The sequence below is a fragment of the Cricetulus griseus genome, chromosome 5 (genome assembly GCF_003668045.3).
Source record: "Cricetulus griseus strain 17A/GY chromosome 5, alternate assembly CriGri-PICRH-1.0, whole genome shotgun sequence".
Taxonomy (NCBI): Eukaryota; Metazoa; Chordata; class Mammalia; order Rodentia; family Cricetidae; genus Cricetulus; species Cricetulus griseus.
Genome location: NC_048598.1, coordinates 131,325,316 through 131,343,833, shown reverse-complemented (window position 1 = coordinate 131,343,833; position 18,518 = coordinate 131,325,316). Strand labels below are relative to the sequence as shown.

General features: G+C 40.7%; 2 protein-coding genes across 4 annotated transcripts in view; one reads left to right on the top strand and one right to left on the bottom strand.

Moving 5' to 3' along the window:
* The first annotated feature begins 68 nt into the window (after window positions 1-68).
* Jkamp (JNK1/MAPK8 associated membrane protein) lies at window positions 69-16,684 on the top strand. Of its 3 annotated transcripts, none has more exons than XM_027418224.2 (7): window positions 70-419; window positions 2,876-2,949; window positions 3,506-3,660; window positions 4,789-4,995; window positions 7,101-7,282; window positions 13,104-13,180; window positions 15,869-16,087. In XM_027418224.2, exons 1-7 carry the CDS (start codon window positions 416-418, stop codon window positions 16,085-16,087), a joined length of 918 nt encoding a protein of 305 aa, XP_027274025.1. In that variant the 5' UTR covers window positions 70-415. The 3 variants fall into 3 exon arrangements, with proteins under 3 accessions (XP_027274026.1, XP_027274025.1, XP_027274024.1); XM_027418223.2 differs by having other exon boundaries at window positions 75-419; window positions 2,858-2,949; window positions 15,869-16,684; XM_027418225.2 differs by lacking the exon at window positions 2,876-2,949 and having other exon boundaries at window positions 69-419.
* Window positions 16,685-16,954: 270 nt separating this feature from the next.
* Window positions 16,955-18,518, bottom strand: part of Ccdc175 (coiled-coil domain containing 175) — a 70,074-nt gene continuing 68,510 nt past the window's right edge. Inside the window, exon 20 of the mRNA XM_027418663.2 lies at window positions 16,955-17,332. Within this exon, the coding sequence (XP_027274464.1) occupies window positions 17,217-17,332 (116 nt within the window). The 3' untranslated portion in view covers window positions 16,955-17,216. The remainder of the gene's footprint in view (window positions 17,333-18,518) is intronic.

Genomic DNA, 18,518 nt, shown 5'->3' with positions numbered 1-18,518 from the left:
GGGGGCGGGACCGCTGGATCCAGTCTAGGAATCGCTCGAGGCGTTGTAGACCAGAACCAGTTGGAGGCCGGACCTCGATTCCTGCCCTAGCCCAGACGAGGCCCGATGGATCTGGACCCGGAAAGGGTGGAGCCTCTGAGCTCAGACCCGGAAGCGACAGCGACGCTTCCGAGCCTAGACTAGGAAACTAGGTTCCTGGGATCCTAGCCCGGGTAGTCCGCAAAGTGCTTCTCAGCCTAGCGGAGAAGGTGGTGGTGGGGCGGGACTCGGAGCCTAATGTAGCAGGGGCGGGGTTCCATTGCGTTCGCCAGGCTAGCGGGAGGCGGAGCGGCGGGGAGCGCCGTGGCCCGGATGTTCGGGCGCTGCGTTCCGACCGGCTGATCCCCGGGCTTCTTTGGAGAACCTAGCGTGGCCAATGGGTGAGTGGTCGTTCAGGCTGCGGGGGGTTTCTCTGTCTTCGTGCCTGCTGCTTTCCCACCTTACTGCCTCGGGCTCGCCTCCGGACGACAGCTGTCCCTTGGAGGGCAGCCTCCGTCCTTGACTGCCCTGTGCTCCCGCTCCGACTTCTCCCGGGGTTCTGATGGTCGGCTCCGGGATGGCTGGAGATGAGCGCGGGGCCGTGTGCAGAAGGGAAGGTTGAGGCTTTGTTTTTGCTCTTCCTATGTTCTTTCATTCATTCCTTTGTTTCTTGTCCAGGAAAGCATTCCTTTCGACTTGAGAATTAGAAGTGCAGGTGTTAGTGCAGGGCAAGGAAGCAGAAGCAAATTGTCACATACGATTTCTCACCTCAAATGTCAATTTTTTTGTTGTTGTTGTTTTGTTTTTCGAGACAGTGTTTCTCTGTGTAGTCCTGCATGTCCTTGAACTTGCTCTGTAAACCAGGCTGGCCTTGAAGGCAGAGATCCATCTGCCTCCCGAGTGCTGGGTTTAAAGGCGTGCACCACTACACCGGGCATCAAATGAAAATACATTAGAGCCCTTCACAACTGGCCAAACAAAACAAAAAACAAAAACCAGGGTCAACATTTTAGCCATTCACCAAAGGCTATGAACGGTGATTGTACAGATTCTTGTTGTTAGGTACGTGAGCTTTGCTTTTTGTTGTTGTTGTTGTTGTTGCACTGATATTCAGTCCTTGGTTTTGAGATCTTTTAGATGCAAAGCCATTTGAGAAGGGGCTTTCGGTGCCTTAACTTTCTTCTCAGAAAACCTGGGATAATTCACTTCATGTATTTAGTTCATTACAATTCAGTTGTAAAAAAGATGTCAAGGGTGGAGATATGGCTCAGCAGTTTAAGAGCACTTGCTACCCTTCCTGACCACTGGGAACAACAGTCTCAGGACTCTGTGCAACTCCAGTTTCCTAGGATCAGATACCCTTTTTCTGACCATGGTCTTTTGGCCTCTACAGGCACCAGGCAGGTACATGGTGCATAGACATAAATGCAGGCAACACACACATAAAAACATAATACTATTATAAAGTCTTTTTTAATATTCTAAAATAAGGAAGCATGGGTTTAAGAAAAGATGTCAAGTACTTGATAAAAGTGAAAATATCAGACGTGAGGCATTTTAGACTGTTTTTCTGTTTTCCCTCAAAAATGTAAAGACAAAAAACCCCAAGTCTACAGGAACTTGAAGGGAAGGGCCTTGTAACCAGAATCTCCACATTGAGAATGATGAAAGATTTGAGGAAATTTATTGTTCAGTGATAATAATGATAAAATGCAAATTCCCACACAGGCCACCCTTGTTGTGGACTTATTTCACGGTATATGGCAGATTCTTAGAGAGGACAGCCACACACATCATCACTGTCCTCTGAGGACCTTCATGGCCCTTGAGCAGCATACTCCATGTATGGTCATTGAGCAGGGAAGAGAATCAGGTGTCGCTGGTTCTGAAGATGCCTTCAGTAATTTCTCCTGGATGAGGTCCAAGATGAATTAGAGGTTCTTATGATTTGGAGATCCTTGGGGTTTTGTTTTTTAAAAAGCTTTTTTTTTTTCTCCCCATATCTTTAAGAAATTAATTGGAAGGCAGTGGGTGGTTCCTAGGTAATTGGTCAGAAGCTCAGTGCCAGCACTGGTAAAATTTACCCCTGTCCTCAACAAAAATGATAAAAGCGAGGATATTGCTTTTATGTGGAGATGAATTGATTTGTTTTATAGACCTACCTCTATAAATTGTTCTGAAATTGTCTCCCTCAGCCTTTCTGTTAATGTTTTCTGTTATGAAAAAGAATGTGTGTGCACCCAGTGTCCCAGCTGGGCAAAATGAAGAATATTGACCTATCAGTGATTTGTTTTAATTAATGTTTTATATTGTATGATATGTGTGGCACTGGGGAGTGCCTGCTGGAGCACACATATTGGAGGATGACAAATTTCTGGTGTCCTTCCTCCCCTTTTACCATGCACTCTAGAAATCAAACTCCTCAGGTAGTTTAGGCTGCTTGGCAAGTGCTTTTACCAGAGCCATCTCTCTGGTCCTCTATCAGTGATGTAAAAAACAAAAATTGCTTATGACCTTATAGTCAATGAGATCCCAAAGTCTAGTAATAGGGACTGCTTCCTGGAGCCATTGGGACGATCCAGGGGTAGGTACCCGGGGCTAGGACCTGCTGTGCTGGTTGAAGACCAATATGAGGCTCAGGGTGAACAGTAAGATGCAAGTATCATTTTCTGTAATGTCACAGTCTGAAAGAATTTAAAAGTAAATGCACCAAGATGTGTCTATTGCATGATTTTTAAGGGCGGTTGAGCTACTTCTGCCAATTAGTTCAGCTATTATCAGGTTATTATTATTTATAACCACAGAAGATGTTACTATACTGGCATTTGTTTTTAAAAAGCTGTCGATATTCAACCAGCATGCCTTGGACTGTATTGTGGGAAGACCCTATTATTTAAAAACGGCTCAAATGAAATCTATGGAGAATGTGGGGTAAGTCCTATGTTAATATTATTTTATTTTAAGACCTGTTGTTTATTTACTTTGGGAACTTGCATGTAGAATTTTTTTGTTTTAAATATTTATGAATGTATAAGATGTGGTATTAATAGAAGCCTTGTTTATATTGGCATGTTGATAACTATATTAGAATATTTGATAGTCATAGATATTAAAATATTTTATGTCTAATTATTGTTTAATGATTTATCAAAGTGTTTTGTATAGTCAATTAACATGACAATTCCAGAACACTTCTGCAATAATTTTTGTATGATGTTACTAACAAGGTTTTTCACTGAATATTAGTTAGCTGTTTTAGCAATTAAGTGGAAAGGGTCTTCATTGAGCATTTTGCAGACAGCACAGGTGATGTGGATTTCTTGAAGTGTTTTCTTATTTAGGTTCCTTTTATTCTGCTTACAGATTTTCTTTTTTAATTTCTAAAAGCTACACATAAATGGTAAACTGTTTAAAATAAAATGGGATCCCTTATAGAATGACTCTAAAATACTATTTGTGTATAAAGCAATGTTTTTACATGTTGTAGGTGTGCCCAAGAGGACAGAGAACAAATGCACAGAAATACTGCCAGCCTTGCACAGAGTCCCCCGAACTTTATGACTGGCTCTATCTTGGATTTATGGCGATGCTTCCTCTTGTTCTACATTGGTTCTTCATTGAATGGTACTCGGGGAAAAAGAGGTGAGCACATCCTGATCGTATCTGGATGGACCAGTGATGGAGTAATGATCACATGTTGTGATGCTGAGTACACAGTCGTCTGCTAGCCTACACCCTCAGCCCACTTGTTTCAAAGGGTACAACATGCTTTTCTTTTTATTTCTACTGTTTTTTCCTGAAATGAGAACGCCACAATAGGATACATCTTAGTAAGTGTTATTAGCACTCTGATAAATAACATTATTTCTCAAAGATGATACTTACTGAGTTTCTGCAAAAATTGGTTAGGAACACAAGCTGTTACTGTTTTAGAACAAATACTTTGTGACTTAATTTAATGCTAATGACCTGGTATAATTACGAGAGCTGACTAGTGCATGGTTAGTGCATTTATGGAGTAGTGTGTTTTATGTTTGGAAGATCAAAGGATGAGAGAGAGAAGAAGTGGAGAAGACAGACAGGTAAATGATAATAATATCAATCCATCCTAGAGGTGTAGTGAAACATTCTATTGTCAACATCTGTAGTCACAAAGAATGGGGAGAGAAATTATGCCTAATAGAATCTAAAAGACTTAAAAAGAAATGCTAAAACAGTTGTGACATAAAAAAGATGGAGGAATGCTAATGTGATCTGAATTGGTACAGGTGTGGGTTGCAAAGGAAGGAAAGGTAATAATGAAAGTGGGTGGAGGCCGGAAGGAGGTTCTTGACGAGTATATGCCTGGCCCTTTTATAGGGAATGGGGAGACAGATTCTTCCTTAGTTGTCTCAGCCTTCGTAGCTTTTGTTCCTCTGCTCTTGTGAGTTTTTCCTGCTTTGGTCTTTTTACTTTCTCCAAGCTCTTTTTGCTGCCTAGCATTGTGGAGGCAGAAGGGAGATTGGTGTGGTTGAGAAATGAGAGCTGAGAGTAGACTGACAAAGAAGGACTGAGCCTAGATCCAGAGGCCTGGGAATGAGAAATCTTATGGACAGTTAAAAAACAACAACAACAACAAAACAAAACAAAACAAAAAACTGGGGCATAATTCCAGAGCTGGTGGTAAAGAGCATATGGTTTTCCACACATTTTGACCCTGCATCATGCACCTTGTACCTAATTGGCCAAAGCATTGACATTGCTCTGGGATTGTGCTCCCTGTTTCTCCAGCTCCAGTGCTCTGTTCCAGCACATCACTGCACTGTTTGAGTGCAGTATGGCAGCTATCATCACCTTGCTGGTGAGTGATCCAGTGGGTGTCCTTTACATCCGTTCCTGCCGAGTACTGATGCTTTCGGATTGGTACACGATGCTTTACAACCCGAGTCCAGATTACGTTACCACAGTGCATTGCACTCATGAAGCAGTCTACCCGCTGTAAGTATTCAGACCTCTGAGAAAGAAACAGTCGTAGATTCCATTGATTTGGACAGATCAATTGTAAACTTCTAGGTGCAGGAAAAGATAGTAGAAATTATTTTCTTCTCTGAAGGCATGCAGAGTATAATAGGAGAAAATAGTATGTTTGGTTTTTTTGTTTGTTTGTTTGTTTGTTTTGCTTTTTTGAGACAGGGTTTCTCTGTATTGCTTTGGAACCTATCCTGGAACTCAATCTGTAGACCAGGCTGACCTTGAACTCACAGAGATCCGCTTGCCTCTGCCTCCCAAGTGCTTGGATTAAAGGCATGTGCCACCACTGCCTGGCTGCATTTGATCTTTTTATATGTAGGAAACGTAAGAACAGAATGGAATATTATTTAAAAAAGATATGTACTCATTTTATTTAAAATTAAATCAGATTCATTACATAAATGGGATTTATTATAAAAATATCAAATTAGAAGGAAAATGGCAAATGGGTGGCCTGAGCCCTCTTTCTGCGCCCATAGCCGCTACTCCTATTTTTAAGTCTGTTGTCTTTTAAAATTCTAATCATGATAATTAAATTAATGGGAAGCATAGAAGTTCATTAATTTGGGATGGACACAAACAAATACATGGGGTAGAGTCCAAATATGGCTATCTATATCAGCTAAAAGTAATTGAGTTATTGGTCATTATGTAAGAGATTACAAGGTTTGTTTTGTGCTGATAAAGTTAATTACACATTCTGGAATCTTCTCCAGGTGATTCAAGCTTCCATAGCTTTCTCTTGTCCTGTCGCTTTTGTTAGTATTTAAATCAGTTGAACTATTAATACACACACCATGACACATGTACACATAATAACAATGAACCTTTCGAACAGATTTACCTTTATGTGTGTTTATGTCTGTGTGAATGTGTGCCCTGTGTGCAGGTGCCATCGCAGGCTAGAAGAGGGTTCCAGGTTTCTTAGAGGTGAGGTTACAAGTAGTTTTAAGCTGCCTGGCATGGGTTCTGGGACTGTTCTTGGGTCTTCTGCAAGAGCACACTACCATTTAACTGCTAGCCATCTCTCTGGAACAGGTAATTTTTTACAAGTCAAATCCAAATAAAATCCAGAGTTCAAACTGCTTACCTAAATTATGAAAAGTATGCTTCTTTTTTGTTTCTGTTGAACTTTTACTACTTATTCTTTTAATTGACATATCCAATGATTGAATACCTTATTCACTGTGTCTGCTGTTTGTTGCCCATTTACATTTTTCATGGCTGTGTAGTGTCCACTATGAGTTTACAATAAAATTAACTGTGTTGCCATCATTGAATATTTTATTTCTAAGTTTTCTTTATTATAACTCACAAAAAAAATCTTTTTTTGTTTATTCTTGATGGTTTCTCTGATAAATTTCTTCCAGTAGAACTTCTGGATCTACAAGCATTTTGAGCTGGCGATGGCTCAGTGCGTGTAAGTGAGGACTTGGGTTCAGATCCCTAATGCTAATAAAGAAAGCTGGGTGAAGCATCCTGAAATACCAGTTCAGGTAGACTGAGACAGGAGGATGCCAGGGGTTCCATAACCATCCAGTGTAGCCAGATGCTGAGCTCCAGACTCAGTAAGAGACCCTGTCTCAAAAAAATAGGGTAAACAAAAGACAGCCGCATGAACCTCTGGCCTCCACTGGTACATGCATGGGCACACCTACCTGCACACAGTCATGCAGAGCTCCTCTCCAAAGAAGTAAAGCTTCAAATATATGAACATTTTAAAGATGGTTTTAAAAGATGTATTTATTTTTATTTTATGTGTATGGGTGTTTTGCCTGCATATATGTCTGTGCCTTGGGGGTGCTGGGAACTGAACCCAAGTTCTCTGCAAAAGCAGCGAACATTCTTAAATGCTGAGCCGTCTCTGCAACACCATCTTTCGGATTTTTGAGATATTTTCAAACATACAAAAAATGGGTGTGTGTGTTTCTTGTCCTCCCCCCCTTCACCAGTCTGTGTGTCTTAATGTGTAGACTTGGTAGCATTTTCAGCCTTCTTTTAAGAACTTTGATTTAAGAACATCAAGGATAGAAGTGTGTTAAACATATCCCAATCCATTCCTCCTTTTGCAGATACACCATCGTGTTTGTTTATTACGCCTTCTGCCTGGTGTTGATGATGCTTCTCAGGCCTCTGCTGGTGAAGAAGATTGCCTGCGGGCTGGGGAAGTCTGAGCGGTTCAAAAGCATCTATGCTGCCCTTTACTTCTTTCCCATCCTGACCGTGCTGCAGGCAGTTGGTGGAGGCCTCTTGTGTAAGTTTGATGAGTAAAAAGTCAGTGTTATCCCAACTGAACTTTACAGCCTTCTCTTTAAAGTCATCCTTTAATCCTTGAAGGCAGGCCTTAGTGTCTCTGCCAGAACATAGTGTTATTAAAAACACTATGGATGGAATAGAGTTTCTCAACAAAATGAGACTGAAGTTTGTAACAAAACTGGAAGATTTTAAAATTCTGAGCATAAAAGTTTAAAAAGCAGCTTTATATATCATAGCTGAAAATTTTTGTTGGCAATAAGTATTGCTTACTGTTGTCTTAGATTTCTAAGGTCCCTTATAAAAATCTTTTTTTATAGCCGGGCGTTGGTGGTGTGTGCCTTTAATCCCAGCACTCAGGAGGCAGAGACAGGCGGATCTCTGTGAGTTCAAGGCCAGCCTGGTCTACAGAGCTAGTTCCAGGAGGGGCTCCAAAACAATACAGAGAAACCCTGTCTTGAAAAACAAAAACAAAACAAACAAACAAAAAAAAGAAAACAAAAAAAAATTTATATAGTTAAAAGTCTGTTAGTTAAGATAATCATTCATTTAGCAACTCTTGAGATCTTAGAAGAACAACTGGTAAGCCATTTTTAGAAGGCTCAAACATACCTCTGGGAGATAAAGGAGACACTTTCCAGACAGCTGAGGAAACATTGGAGGGGACCTTTGAATACATTGCCATTTTCCAAAACCGTTGCATGTTGCATAGTGTTTTTTCTAAGCAGTCTTCCAAGGAGTGGAGGACAAGCCTTTTGGCCCAGGAATGGGAAGGGGTGGGGATTTTATACAGCTTGATAATGTGCTTTGTTTCCAGGTGAAAGTGAAACTGCAAGAGGAGATTGGAGGTTCTTGAGGGTTCAGAGTCCATTAAGGGAGGGAATTATGGCTGCAAGTGGTAGATGAAGTGGCAAGAACAGCTGAGAGCTCACTGCAATCAGAGCCCAAACTGCAATCAGGAAGCAGAGAGTGAAGTAGAAATGTCATGAGTCTTTCAACTCCCAGAGTCAGCCTCCAGTGTCACACCTCCTCTGACAAGGCCACACCCCTTAAACTTCCCAAATAGCACCATCAATTGAACCAAATATTCAAACATGAGCTGATGGTGAACATTCTTATACAAACTACCCATAGGGACCTTACAAAGATTTAGGTAGAAGGGTGACATGATCAGATTTCCATTTTAGAAAGATAACTTGATGATACAGTGGACTGTCACAGAGAAAAGCTGGGGAATCCGCTTGCAGATGACTGTAGTAAACCGTGCCTGACCAACTGACCTAAACAGCGATGCCAGAACTTCGGAGCCATTTCAGAGTTCACTAAAATAAGTAATAAAGTTAACGCAGGGATTAGGGATGAACTGAACATATAATAAAATAATGTCCTTTTTAAATAACTGATAGATGGGTAAGCATTAGAGGAAATAAATAGATTGGGAAAAGTGAATTCATTTTAGGCACTCATACAAGGTCCAGGAGGGCAAGCGTTGGTGGCGCACGCCTTTAATCCCAGCACTCGGGAGGCAGAGGCAGGCGGATCTCTGTGAGTTTGAGGCCAGCCTGGTCTCCAGAGCAAGTGCCAGGATAGGCTCGAGGTTGCAGGTAGTAATTGATAGTGGGTAGACTTTGGAGGGACTGTCTAGGCTGGAGTTAAGCATTGTCACCCATTCACTTTTGAGTCTCTCCCTCACATACTAGGTACCTTCATACCAAGCCAGAGATGATCTGGGCCCACTCTACTTAGTAGTGCTTCAACCCTTTCTCTTTAGGTTGCTCAAAGAAGTACACCATGCAGAGGGGAGAGGGAGAGACATGGCTTTTCAGGCAAATACTACCCAACTCATTTCCTCTGTCACTCATACTTCCTATTACAAGGGAATTTTCCTTTAGGATATTTCATGCTTCTGGTCCTTGGACAGGATTCACTCAGAGAGCCTAATGGACCCTTCCAAGTTGGACAGCAGTAAAGAGCTGAAAATTGATGTCCTCAACCCTTGGGAACACACTGACTCAGGCATCATTGTGACCAAGGTTGAGCCTATGGATAATTTGGGAGACACTGCAGAGTCTGACTAAAAACTCATGGAAGCTCTCAGGCTATTACAGATATCTCCATTAATGAGCAGTTTGGTGTTGGACTTCATTCTGCCTATCTTGTGGCAAAGAAGTTTTTGTGGTCACCAAGCACAATGATGATGAAGCAGTGTGCCCGAGAGTTTTGTGCTGGTGGAGCCTTCACTGAATGTGAACCCATTGGTTGGAGTACCAAAGTGAGCCACTCCAAAGAAGACAGACCAACGGAACACTGAGAGGGGAGGCTGGTCAAGGAAGTAGTGAAAAAGCACCCACTGTTAATCAGTTATCTTGTCCTCCTTTGTTTGGAGGAGGAGGAAGAGAAGGGCATGAGTGATGATGAGATAGAAGAGAAAAAAGAGGAAGGCAAGGATAGTGAAGAGAAGCCTAAGACTGAAGATTGGGTGAGGATGACGACACGGTAAGGATAAGAAAAAAGAAATGAGGGGAGTTCAGGATGAACGCATTGATCAGGAAAAGCTGAGCAAGACCACACCCTTTAGAACAGAGATTCTGACGTCACCTCTCAGGAGGAATATGGCAAATATTGTAAGAGCCTCTCCAGAGACAGTTAAGGCCTCTCTACAGTCAAGCACTTCTCTGTAGTTAGATGGAATTCTAGGTGTTGCTCTCCATCCCTTGGCAAACTTTTGACCTCTCTGAGACAAAGAAGTGCAAAAACTTTGAATTCTGTATTCACCATGTGTTCATCATGGGCAGCTGTTAGGAGTTGATGCCCACATATTTCGGTTGTATCTGTGTCATTGTTGACTGAGAATTGCCCCTGAATATCTTCCAAGATGCTCCAATAGAGCAAAATCTTGGAAATGTCTACAAAAGCATTGACTGTGGAAGTGCCTTGAGTTGTCTCTGAGGTGCCAAACAACAAAGAACTGTAAGTGGTTCTGTGAGGCATTCTAAGAATCTGAAGCTTGGAATCCCTGAAGAGCCCACTAAGCAGCAATGCCTCTCTGAGCTGCTGAGCTGTCTGCCACCGCTCTGAGTCTGGAGATGACTTCTCTGTTAGCGTGTGGCTTGCATGAAGGGAACTGAAGTCTGTACACTCTTGTGAGAGCAAAGAGGAACTGTCCAACTCTGCTCTTGAGGACAAAAATGGATGTTTAAGTCATGCCTCATTTTCGAGAACTGGAGGCATCTGCCAAGGTGTTTGATGAACGGAGTCTGGTCTCCATGATGAAGGAGCATCAGGGTTTACCAGAGGAAGAGGAGGAAAAGGAGGAAGGGAGCAAGGCAGAGTTTGAGAACGTCGGCACACTCATGGAAGATGTCTTGGGTAAAAAGGTTGAGGAAGTGATTGTCTCTGCTAGGCTTATGCCTTCCTCCTGCTGTATTAGCGAGCACCTTCAGGCCAATGTGGAACAGATCATGAAGGTCCAGGCACTTTGTGACGGCTCTGTAGTGGGCTGATTGACAGTCAAAGGGCAGCTGGAGATCAACCCCAACCACCCCATTGTATAGACCTTGTAGAAGGCGGAGGCTTGGCTTACAAGGATGTCAAAGACCCAGGGCACTGCTGTTAGAAGTCTCCCTGTTTTCTTCTGGCTTCTTGCTTAAGGATCCCCCAACACTCTCCAGCTAAACCCATCCCCTGATCATGTGATGCTTGGCCACTCACAAAGATGAGGTGACATCGGAGGCCCCAACATTGCTGTTCCTGGTGGTACTCTGCTTGAGTATGATAAGAATGTATCATCTCACATGGAAGAAGATTGGGGTCCCCCTGCGAAGCCTGGGCCCTCTATATAGTTCCCTTACTGCTCCTACGGAAGCCTTGGGTGGCCCTGGCCCACCTGGCTCCCTCTGCTAATGTCCAGTGTTGTTTTTCTTCTGTCCTTGTGTGTCTAAGGCAGGAAAATCACATCCCTCACCCGACAGCAGGATTGGGCATTGTGTATTGTTTTTGTTTTGTCCTAGAATTAAAATATACAAATTAAGAAATAAAATTAAAAGCAGTTGTCTAATTCCTTTAGCCTAACTTTTGGTGCTGCTGTGTTGAAGCTCTTCAGAGCTGGAAGAAAGAGGAGAATTGTGGGAATAAGGAAATGGTTTGGAGTGTTAACTCAGGGAGACAGCCAGATGGTATTGCTTCCTAAATCACAGCCACTGTGAAGTATTTTACAGTAGTATGTAAAAAATTGACAGTAGTATGTAAAAAATTGACAGTAGTATGTAAAAAATTGACAGTAGTATGTAAAGTATGACAGAAATAGATCTGTTGGAGAAGGGTTAGACTAAAAAGTTTGCTAACAGGCCTCTACTCATACTCAGAGGATCAAATGCTTCTAATTCATTTACAGCCTCCTGCATTAGTCACAGAGGTCTCATACCAAATTCATGATTTGGGGAAAAAAATAAGTACTTTTTTTTTTTTTAACGAGATACAGCAAGTGAAGGCACAATGCATAGGGCAACTTCTGGAAGCTAAGCACACTGGGGATTGATGGCCTAGGGAGGAAAGGGCTGGGAATGCTTGGGTTGTGGTCAGTAACACACTTCGGGCTTAGAATATTCTTTAGCCAACATTTCAGGGAGAACATGCTGATTCCCAGGCCCTGGCTCAGACCCAGATGCACAAGGTCTCAGGTTGCTTTACATCCTCGCATTTAAGGACCATCCAAACCTATGCCTCGATGGGTAGTACATGTCTGACCCTGGAAGTTGGGGCTCTCTGACCAGATCATAACCACACACGTTAGCAATGTTATTTAGGTGTACTTTAAGTGAGTCTTTGGTTTTTGTTTTGTAGTGGCTGATTGAGGACACAATCACTAACAAAAAGTTATAGATATCATTAACTCACTTAATTCTAAATTAAGTTGAACAGGCCTATTGATAATTGATAATTCTGGCCACTGCAACCAAAATTAATGTTCCAACTTGTTCCAGATGTGCTTTGTAGAATAACTGGAAGTTTTATAAATTGAAGCTATTTTGAAGTAATTGTATAGAAATAATTCAGGGAATTTTTCTCAATTTGCCTATTTTGTGTGCTATAAATTTAGGCATAGTAGGAAAAGGGAAACTGTAATGTTTTGCAGGGAAGACATTTGCTTAAGATATTATTGCTATATTGTGTTTGAAATAGGAATTTCCAGAATTTTCACAGGAAGAATACCAAAAGAGTACTAACTAAAAAGTTTGATGACAAATAAACTTTTACAAAGACAGTGAAAGCTGAGTTACTCTTATGAATAGTCTTCTCAACCAAGATTCCCTTCCTGAACCATGAAGCAGAAAACTGAGTGTTCTCTCAGTTCTCATTTGGTATGTTTGCGTAGCTACTAGTAACATTCTAGATACATGGGAGAGAAACTGATTCTTCTCAATTAATTCTCCAGCTGGCTCAAATCTCTTAACTTCTCACAGGTGTGTGATAGATTTACATCCTTACAAGATTAAGAAAAAATTCATTGTGTGAAAATTATATGAAACTCTTATTATATTGTTTATGAAATTTTACTGGGACAGAGGCCTAGCCGCCGCTCATTTTCATGTGTCCTGTGCTGTTTGCATACTACATCTGTTGAGTCAGGGAATGGAGATGAAGACTGTGGCCTAGAAGACAAAAAATATTTATAATCCACAAAGTATTGGCTGTCAGTCCCATCTCAGGGTGGTAGGACTCAGGTCTCCGAAGTGGCTAAGAAAGAATTCAAAAGAGCTGTGTTTTGTCTCATGCTTTAATCTCTTAGTTTCTAATGCAATATCTGTGTTTTTGTTTTCCAGATTATGCCTTTCCCTACATTATATTAGTGTTATCCTTGGTGACTCTGGCTGTGTACATGTCTGCTTCAGAAATAGAGGTAGGAAATTGGTTTTTCTTTGTTATACAGTTTTAGGTTTTGTTTTTTCCTTTAAATAAATATTGATTATTAAATGGAATAGTGCATATGGTATGGTAAGGAATACTAAGTGGTTCAGTGGTCCTTGACTAAGTGATGTCACTTGTACCCACCTAGTTAATTTTATGAGATGTTGTGTGGGCTACATTGTATCCTTCCTTGGGAAATTAGGGAAGTAGTCAGTGCTCTTATCCAACAAGATGAAGAAAGTCATGTAATGTAATTTACCCATTTAGCAGACATGCAGTTATCAACACGTTAAAGTTCATTGATAACTATTTGAAAGACACACGGACATGTTTTAGTATACACAGAACTGATTTTAAATTGCATTTTACTAGAAATGTCCATAATTATTCATTCCACACCAGCTGCAGCTCCCTCTCAGTTTCATGCTTGATTTGGATGGTTTTGCCCTGCAGTATCTTTTTTTTGTTGTTGATTACATTGATACTAGCACTTTAGTTCTGATTGGCTCCTTGTGATAAGCCTTTTGTGCTTCTAATTTTTAGTATTTCAGTGGAAACCTGCTATAAAAATGCCTTACTCGGGGTTACTATTGTTGTGATGGAACACCATGACCAAAGCAACTTGAGGAGGAAAGGGTTTATTTGGCTTACACTTGCACATCACTGTTCATCATCAAAAGAAGTCAGGACAGGAACTCAAACAGGACAGGAACCTGGAGGCAGGAGCTGATGCAGAGGTCATGGAGGAGTGCTGCTTACTACTTGCTCCCCATGGCTTGCTCAGCCTACTTTCTTATAGAACTGAGGACCACCAGCCCAGGGATAGCACCATCACAGTGGGATGGGTTCACCCCCATCAATTTAAGAAAATGCCCCGCAGCTGGATCTTATGGAGGCATTTTCTCAATTGAGGTTCCCTCTTTTCAGATGACTCTAGCTTATGTCAAATTGACATAAAACTAGACAGGACAAACAAGGAACCTTAGTTTTAAATTTTTTACATTGTATACGTTGTTTTAATTTTGTTATAGTATATTTAAATTATTTCATTAAAACCTTTTATTTATGTGTCCAAAAGCCTCAGTGTATGTGTGGAGGGTGGTTCAGTTCTCTTCTTCTATACTGTAGGTCCTGGGTATCAAACTCAGGTTGTCGGGCTTGGTGGCAACTGCCTTTACCCACTGAACTATCTTGTTGGCCCTCTTATGTTTTCAATTCAGAGTATTTTTGGCCAAAAATGTGTATTTTGATTTGTTGGTAGGCAGGTTGTTATTGTAAAATAGAACAGCCTGCCATCACATTTTTAAATACTTTATTTTTAAGGAACTAAGGTATTGTCAGTTTACAGTATGAGCAATAAATAAGAACAAATCATATTTGACACTCTAACTAGGACAGATGTATTCATAAAAGTTTTAATCAATGTGAGCATTTTGTACATCTCTTGTAAATTTCTTTCCAATTGAGTGGCTTTTAGATTCTGATTTATCTTAAGACAGCACCTTTACATGATTTCCATTAAGTCACTTAACAGCTCTGATTACAAAGCTCTATCACAAACAGAACTCCCAAGAATTTAAAAGCCGAATTCATAGACCCTTCCATGCTGTGCTGTGCATCTGCTGCTCACAGCAGTTAATGTGTGCTTTCTCAAACTTCTGTATTGAAAAGGACACCAGAGAAAACAAGCTCTTTTGAGAGATGGTTGTTGGTGTCTCTTTTTCTAATACATGGTGACTTTGTGAGGTGAGGCCATATCTGGAACTTGTAGTGGCCTTAGGTAGAGATAATAATGTAGGAGTTGAACGGAATGATTTGATGATTATTCAGCTCGCCTACTTTTTAGACTAGCCTCATTGCTCCTTTGTAATCTTTAATCAGCATTGCAATTGGATTAATCAGAGAAGACAGGAAATTAGTTTTGACTTTTCATCAACCAGGAAAAGATCAAGGTGGTGTTGGAATATTTGAATAAAATATGCATATTTATGTATGAGCAGTGCTTTGTTAGATCAGCTGGTAACTCCTTTGATTCTCTGTCTCCATATGTTTGCATCTTTCAGTTGGCTCTGTTCTCAGGAGTTGAGTATGGGGCTCTGAATCCAGAGAAAGACATGGCAGGTCTAGATGAGCCCATGAGTCATTTAACTGAAAGTTTAAGAGTAACCCACTGAAAATTCCCTATCATTGTGTTTATTAGCACATTTAGATGTTACTTTTATATTGATTTGACCCTTTGAGTTTATCCGTGTTATCACATGGCATTGAAGATGGAAAGAAAATCAGCTAATTTTAGTGAGTTACTTCTGTTGTCTTGAGTACATTCAAACAGCAGATACTGGAAACATTAGAGACATGAAGGTGACGTTTATGGGCTGCAGTGGACCTGGATGTGGAGAATATATGCTGTGGACTTGCTCTTGTGGTTCATGTCTTTCCAAAGAAGCTCATGTTCCCCAAGTGAATGCTGATGTAGACAGGACCAAGAGATGGGCTCCAGACTAAGTGACCATCTGGATAGTGTGGTGGCTAGACTGGGTGATTGGGGCAGTTCTTAAGTCCTTTTTAGCTCAAGCATTCGGAGTCCTGGGCCATGACTGTATGTGAAGACCAGTGGTCTAGTGGAGTTTCACTAACCTGTGTTTCTCTTTTTTTTTTTACCCCGTACATGGTCACACAGAACTGCTATGATCTCCTGGTCAGGAAGAAAAGACTCATTGTCCTCTTCAGCCACTGGCTGCTCCATGCCTATGGGATAGTCTCCATCTCCAGAGCAGACAGGCTTGAACATGACCTGCCGCTTTTGGCTTTGGTACCTACACCAGCTCTGTTCTACTTGTTCACTGCAAAATTTACTGAACCATCACGGATACTCTCAGAAGGGGCCAATGGACACTGAATATAAAATACCAAAAAGAAAAAAAAACCCACAAAAAACCAAAAAACCCTAAAAAGTATTCTTAATAAAAGAAAGTGAAGAAGAAATTAAAATGCATTCTGTGATACATGGGAACAAGATGGTCTGGATATCTTAATGCTTGTTTTTTTATCTTTTGATTTAATGGACCTTGTGGTCAGACTTGGAAATTGCACAGCATCACGGTAGTATCTGTCATACTGGAAGCCCGAACATCCATGTTTCTGTGCACCTGCGAGAGTGGGTGTTCCCTAGATTTTTGTGAATACCTTTTATCAAGTATATTCAGAACACCTTTGCTGTGGCCTGGTTACTCCTGCTTGTGAGCTGTGCATTTAGCTTTCACCTATAAGGAAGTACAAAGGCAAATGTACTTGTGGGGTATGAGGGCAACTACAGGAGCAAAGATGTCTTTGTCAATGTCTATTTATTTTCACCAATACAGTATTTTAGTAATATTACAAAATAAAGCATAATTTATACAATGAGCTTTTTGTTTATAGACAGTTTGGTTGAAGACCTGTCCAGATGACTGTTCCTGTAAAGAGGAAAACAATAAAGAGTTTAATTGTAAAATAACTCCATGTTCTGACAATTGAGTCTTTTTTGCCACAGTGATTATGGAAGTAATTAAAAGTGTTAAATATTAAGTTTAATATCTCTGTTGTCTACTGAATAAATACACATACTCCCATCCTCTCTTAAAACAAAATTCTTATTTTTTAAAACAAAATTCTTATTTTTTAAAACAAAATTCACATGACCCATTTTATTGATTCAGAGACCTTTTCCAGGTCGTGACATTTCTGAGTCAGGATCTTGTAACTAGAAGTATCTGAGATAGAATGAAATACAGGAATATATAGGCGGTTCCCTTGTTCCCCTGTGGCTGGTTTTGATAGGTTAGCTGTGGTGTTCAGACTCACATCACAGCCACGGACACAAATAAAAATGTTAACACTTAGTCTAATAATCTGGCCATGAGTATATATGTGTAGTTTTTGAAAGGTTATTCACTGGTTCTGCTCCAAGGCAACTTTGACGACTTATGTTAATGCTACAAAATATGAATACAGGTGCACTTACATTGCCTGGGGTTCTCTGGAGTTCTCTAGGTTTTTTCCTTAAGGTTGTTTCCTCTAGGTTGTTTGCTGTTCCCGGTTAAGGCGTTTCTCCTAGCCTTAATGGCCGAAGCAAAATGGATCTTCTTTTTACCCTTTTTCTGGTCTATAAGAAAAAAATTTTAAATTCTATTTGTATCTTACATAGGTTTTGTGGTTATTAATGTCTACTAAAACTCTGAGTTTTCCAAGAATCCTTAAGTGGCTAATTATGTAGTCCATACCCAAGAGGTGATGAGTCAAATTACCAGTGCCACCTCTGGGCCCATTGCATTCAAAACTGTTTTTAGCTGTTACCTCCCTGTGTACCATTCTAGCAAAAAAGTATGTGCAAAAGGAGGACTCATTTAAAAAAAAAAAAAAAGTTACAATTCTCCAAAGGCAGAGATTGGCAGGGATACTTAATATCTGCATTTTACAATCTGCTCTCGTAGAAACAAGGTATCATAGCCACTTTGGTTGCTCATGTTTAGTAAATAGTTTGGTAAAATGTGTTTATTAAAAATGCGCAAAATAGCTCTTATCCTGGCTCTCCACCCAATGCCACATTGTAGTTTTTACTGCTTTGCTACAAAATAGCCCTTACCCTAGCCCGGGTTTCTTGTTGATTGAGGTCTGGGCTGCATTGTAGTTTTCACTGCTTTAGACTGTAGTAATTATTTTGCTAGTCAGACTCCAATCATTTGAAAGGCAGGTTTTTTTTTTTCTTAATTTGAGTTTATTAGTAAGTTTAACAACATGTTTATCTAAAACGATCAGTTTGTAAGACTTGACTGCTCAATGGAGCCATGTAGAGATTTAAAAACCAATATGGCTGACTTCAACCCTGGGCACTCACATTGAACTGGTAAGGATGCAGCCTCAAGGTGAATTTACTCTTCAATCCTCCTTGTGTAATGTTTGAGAACTGCTGACCAGGCTGGCCTTGAATTCCCAGAGATCCACCTTCCTCTGCTTCCTAAGTGCTGGCATTAAAGGCGTGTGCCACCACCACCTTTGGATTTGGAATTTTAACTGAACAGATAGTTCTCAAAAGACATACAAAGGGCCGAGAAGTTTTTTTTAAAGTGTTCAGTATCCTTCACTTCCAAGGAAATGTGAAACAAAACTACTTTGAGATCTATTCCATCTTACCCCGTCAGAATGGCTGTCACCAAGAAGACAAATGACAATTGCTGACAAGGCTGTGGGGAAAGGGGAACTCTCATCGGCTGTTGGCTGGAGTGGAAACTGGTACAGCCATGATGAAAATCAGTGTGAAAATTTCTCCAGAAAATAGAAATAAAACTAGC

Excerpts from the sequence above, each read along its gene's own strand:
- Jkamp (XM_027418223.2), top strand. Across the intron at positions 3,661-4,788 it reads TGGTACTCGGGGAAAAAGAG|CTCCAGTGCTCTGTTCCAGC; the intron begins GTGAGCACATCC and ends CTGTTTCTCCAG. Across the intron at positions 4,996-7,100 it reads CATGAAGCAGTCTACCCGCT|ATACACCATCGTGTTTGTTT; the intron begins GTAAGTATTCAG and ends CTCCTTTTGCAG.